Here is a 4,398-nt window from a genome sequence, read left to right as displayed (position 1 = left end):
AAACTAAGTGCTCAGTAAGGGCTATTTCTACTATTATCTTTATTTTAACCATCTATGTACTGGGAAGTGGCTTGAGAGTCCACTGAGGGAAATCTGTTTCCATTTCAGTTGGGCTCCCAAGAAGCTGATGTGGAAGTGTTGATAGCAAGCAGCATACTGATGGCTGGAATCCATTCTCTCTTCTCTACCCCCTCAACTTCACAGGGTCCCTAGGAATCTATTCTCCAGCAGTCCAGGATCCCCAGCCTCATGGAGCCCCCAATCCCACAGAACGCCCCGTCGGCTCCCAGCTCAGTCATGGTCCAGCCTCTCCTTGACAGCCGAACACCCCACGGCCGGCTCCAACACCCACTCACCATTCTGCCTATTGACCAGATGAAGACTAGCCACGTGGAGAATGACTACATAGACAACCCTGGCCTGGCACCCCCTGGGGCCCCCAAGAGAACCCGTGCTGGGGCCCCAGAGCCAGCCCCAGTGCCCCCCCGCTGTGACCAGGATGTCACCCACCACTGGATCTCCTTCAGTGGGCGCCCAAGCTCTGTCAGCAGCAGCAGCAGCACGTCCTCTGACCAGCGGCTCTTAGACCACATGGCACCACCACCTGTGGCTGACCAGGCCTCCCCACGAGCTGTTCGCATCCAGCCCAAGGCCATTCACTGCAAGCCCTTGGATCTCAAGGGTCCAGCAGCTCCACCTGAACTGGACAAACACTTCTTGCTGTGTGAGGCCTGCGGGAAGTGTAAGTGCAAGGAGTGTGCATCCCCCCAGACGTTGCCCTCCTGTTGGGTCTGCAACCAGGAATGCCTGTGCTCGGCCCAGACCCTGGTCAACTACGGCACTTGCATGTGCCTGGTACAGGGCGTCTTCTACCACTGTACCAATGAGGATGATGAGGGCTCTTGTGCCGATCACCCTTGCTCCTGCTCCCACTCAAACTGCTGCGCCCGCTGGTCCTTCATGGGTGCCCTCTCCCTGGTGCTGCCCTGCCTGCTCTGTTACCTGCCCGCCACCGGCTGTGTGAAGCTGGCCCAGCGAGGTTATGACCGCCTGCGCCGGCCCGGCTGCCGCTGCAAGCACACGAACAGCGTCATCTGCAAGGCGGCCACCGGGGATGCCAAGGCCAGCAGACCCGACAAGCCTTTCTGACACTTTGGGTCGAAGCCCCAGCATGCCCCATGGTAACTTGGTTCCCTTCAGACACCTGAGACGACCCGCAGTGAGGCCACCCTTGCTCATCCACTTTATTCCCCTTTCCCCCATAGCTGTGGAAGAAACAGACCACCATCACCCATCCCTTAAGCCCCAAAAGGATACAGAAGCACTTTGGGGTTTTTTCAGGGTCTTGGAACATTGTGTCAGACAGACGGCGCCAGGGCTGGGGCGTGGTTTGGGCCGGGTATGTGGATTTTTTTTTTTTTTCTTCTTCTTCTTTCTATTTTTCAGAAGACAGAACACAGATATGGACACATCCGGAAGTTGTAGCTGCTTGAATGCCTTCCCGGTCCCTCCTCCTTCCCTCCCTCTTTTCCATTCTCTTTGGCTCCCATAGTTGCTGGCTTCCAAGGAGGAATCTTTAACTGAGTAGCCCAGGGTACCTGTGAAGATCTTTGGAGCTTTGACTTCAGTCCCCTTTCCTCTTGCTCTTCACCCACCCAGTTTGCCCCCGACATCTTGGGGAAGGTGTAGTTTACTGTAGCAATCCTGATGTATATATTTGGGGAGCCCATGGAGGACGCCAGTGAGTCCATGTCTTGCTCCTCCTCCTCCCTTTGCCGTTCTGGAGCCATGGGATGGATTCAGGAGCTGCTCCACGTTGCATTTCTCCCTCCAGCTTCCTCACTAACTTTTGTGGGTGTTCCACTCCCAGTACCGCCCTATGGTTCTGACCGACTTTACAGGCTCACCTGCCCACTACATGTCCTGAGTTCTCTCTACCCCAGATCTTTCCAGAAACTTCATGGATAGAGGCCAGGGCAAAAAATGCCAGACCAAATAACATTTTGCCAATGAGTTTGAGGCTGTGGTCTCTGGATCCAGTCTTTTTGTTTTTTATAGAATAATTAAACCAGATGCTAAAGGTGTTCTAAAAAATAATAGAAAAAACACTTGCTTCCTTTTGGGCCACCCCCCCAAGAAGGGCTGATTTCAAAATCTGGGGGACAAGCAACCTCAAGGAAACACCATTCCCCTCCCCACCATGAAGAGGATTTCAACAACAAAGAAGAGAGGCAGTTCCTCCCATTGGCAGAATGAGAGTCAAGCCGAGCTAGGTTTCGGTTTCTTCTCTTCTGCTGCTGCTTGCTCTCATTGCCTTCTGTGTATAGTGATGTGTCTGTATCTTCAATGTAAATAGAGAGAGGATGACAAAAGAGTCTTATTTTAGTGTTAGGAAGCCCCAGTCAGAAGATCACAGGTGGGGAAGATTTTTTTTCCGGGTGCTTCTGGGGTTGAGCCCTGCTTCTGTGTGTGGGCACACTACCCTCTGGCAGTCCCCAAAGACATAGCCACTCATTCTCTCAAGGTGCTAAAGGACTCAGAAAGTGCAGCACGTCCAGTGGGTAGGTACTTGTTGCATGCAAAAGCTGTCGTGTGTCTGGTCTTTCTTCCCCAGATGTTATGTGGGATTTTTGTTCTGTGTGGTATTTTTGCTCTTCCCCCTCCCCCCCCCCTCCTAATAAGAGGAAGCAGCCTGGGTTGGGGAAAAACTACCCTAGGTGAAATTAGGAATGGTATCAGGCAGGGCATTTGTAGCATTTCCAGTTTGTTCTGTAGAAACAGAACTGCCTCCAGGAAGAGGAGGCCGGTAGGTGTCATTGGCATGTACCTTGTACTTCTCAAGGACTTTTGTTTTTTCCTTTTGAAGACTAGTAAGTAACATCTTATAATTTAGAATAAGTTAATTGTAACCATAGGTATTTATTGATTGGAGAAAGGGAGGGGAGGGTCTTATTTTAGGCTTTATTTATGTAATGTTTGCTAGCTTGTAAAAGGTAAATATGAAAAATTGCATTTTCTAAGGCTGACTCATATGTAACTACCCTTCCCATAGTAATCATGGACAGACAAGACAGATGGATGAATGTTCTTGCACAAACCAGAGAGCATGGTAGAAAGACCTATTCAGCCAACCACTTATTATGCTAAATGAATGTATCAGATGTGTACTGAAGGGACTAGAGATGTCCTCAGAATAGGTGTGCAGAAGTTAACCCAAACATGATAGTGCATGCGTATTCTCTCAGCGAGGCCTCCGAGCTTTCCCAGGGCCCGTTCCTCAAATCGCTCCCATGGGAAACTAGACCCAGTGGCAAATTGCACTTTGGTAATCTTGGTGGTCTACATGCCCATTCTGTGGAGAATTGATTTGTATAAGCTGTGTATGCACGTACACACACACACACACACACACCCTTCACACAATTAACCCCATACCGACCCTGTACCTTCGTAGACCTGTTTCTGCAAGGGGCTTCCTGAACCCTGACTTTTGTGTACATAGTTGTAAACACGGATTTTTCTGGGTTTTGGTTTGCTTTTTAAAAAATCCTTTTTTAATATTATTGTCCCCATTTTGGCTTGTTCTTTTGGTTTGTGTTTAACCTGTTAGCTGGATGTCTGCAGAACTCTCCTAAAGAGTTCACATCACTACCCTTGTGTTCAGTGTAAAGTGGTAAAGGGAACCTATTTGGTTCTCCAGTTTTGTTTGTATAGCAGTGTTGTTTTTTCCCCCCTCGTTTGGCTCTATGGCCACCTGTCAAACCTCTGGGCCAGTCAAGAGCCATTGATGGACTACATTCAGAAAGGAGACATTCCTGTGGGGGGGGGTTTGGTTACTGCTGCCAGCAGCTTGCCTTTGCCTTACCTTAACATTTTTGAAAAGTGCTCCCTGGTTCACACTTGTGTTCAACCTGTGGTGGGTGGTGGTTCTGCTGGGAACTGGGAATCCATAGCCTGTGTCCAGGATTCTTCTCCTAGGGACTCTTGGCTGCCCACCTGGGCCTTTCGAGATGTCAAAGTGTGTGTAACCAAGGAAGGGGTGGGAGTGGTGGTGGTGGTGAAGACCAAACTGCTGCTTACACCCTCTTCCCAGCCAGCAGAGATGGAGAGTGCCTTCACCAGCTGTGTCTCATCCTCAGTGCTACAGAGTGTGTGAATTCCTATTGGACAGTCAGTAGACAGTGACTTGTTCAACATTTCACAATGTGGGAAGTGTTGGTCTATACCAGATCCACTAGAAGCTTTTTGTGTTCTACTCTCACACTGCCCCAGATGTGTCTGATGAGTGTAGGCACCATAACCTAGCACTGTGCAAATCCACTAGGGCATTCTGCAAGCTGCATCGGCCTTTTTCTTCCTGCCTTTGGTAAGCATTTTCATGCCTCTGCTTACTGTGAC

At 49.9% G+C, this 4,398-nt stretch overlaps 1 protein-coding gene across 1 annotated transcript; it reads left to right on the top strand.

Moving 5' to 3' along the window:
• The first annotated feature begins 249 nt into the window (after window positions 1-249).
• On the top strand, window positions 250-1,149 carry SPRY4 (sprouty homolog 4 (Drosophila)). The gene has a single exon (XM_006873259.1). It carries the CDS (start codon window positions 250-252, stop codon window positions 1,147-1,149), a length of 900 nt encoding a protein of 299 aa, XP_006873321.1.
• The last annotated feature ends 3,249 nt before the right edge of the window (window positions 1,150-4,398 follow it).

This window comes from Chrysochloris asiatica, unplaced genomic scaffold (genome assembly GCF_000296735.1).
Source record: "Chrysochloris asiatica unplaced genomic scaffold, ChrAsi1.0 scaffold00232, whole genome shotgun sequence".
Taxonomy (NCBI): domain Eukaryota; kingdom Metazoa; phylum Chordata; class Mammalia; order Afrosoricida; family Chrysochloridae; genus Chrysochloris; species Chrysochloris asiatica.
Note: the sequence above shows the minus strand (reverse complement) of the source record. Positions and strands in the feature narration are given on the sequence as shown.

What these genes read in the sequence shown, in the direction of transcription:
- SPRY4 (XM_006873259.1), top strand. Translation starts at nt 250, where the DNA reads ATGGAGCCCCCAATCCCACAGAACGCCCCGTCGGCTCCCAGCTCAGTC.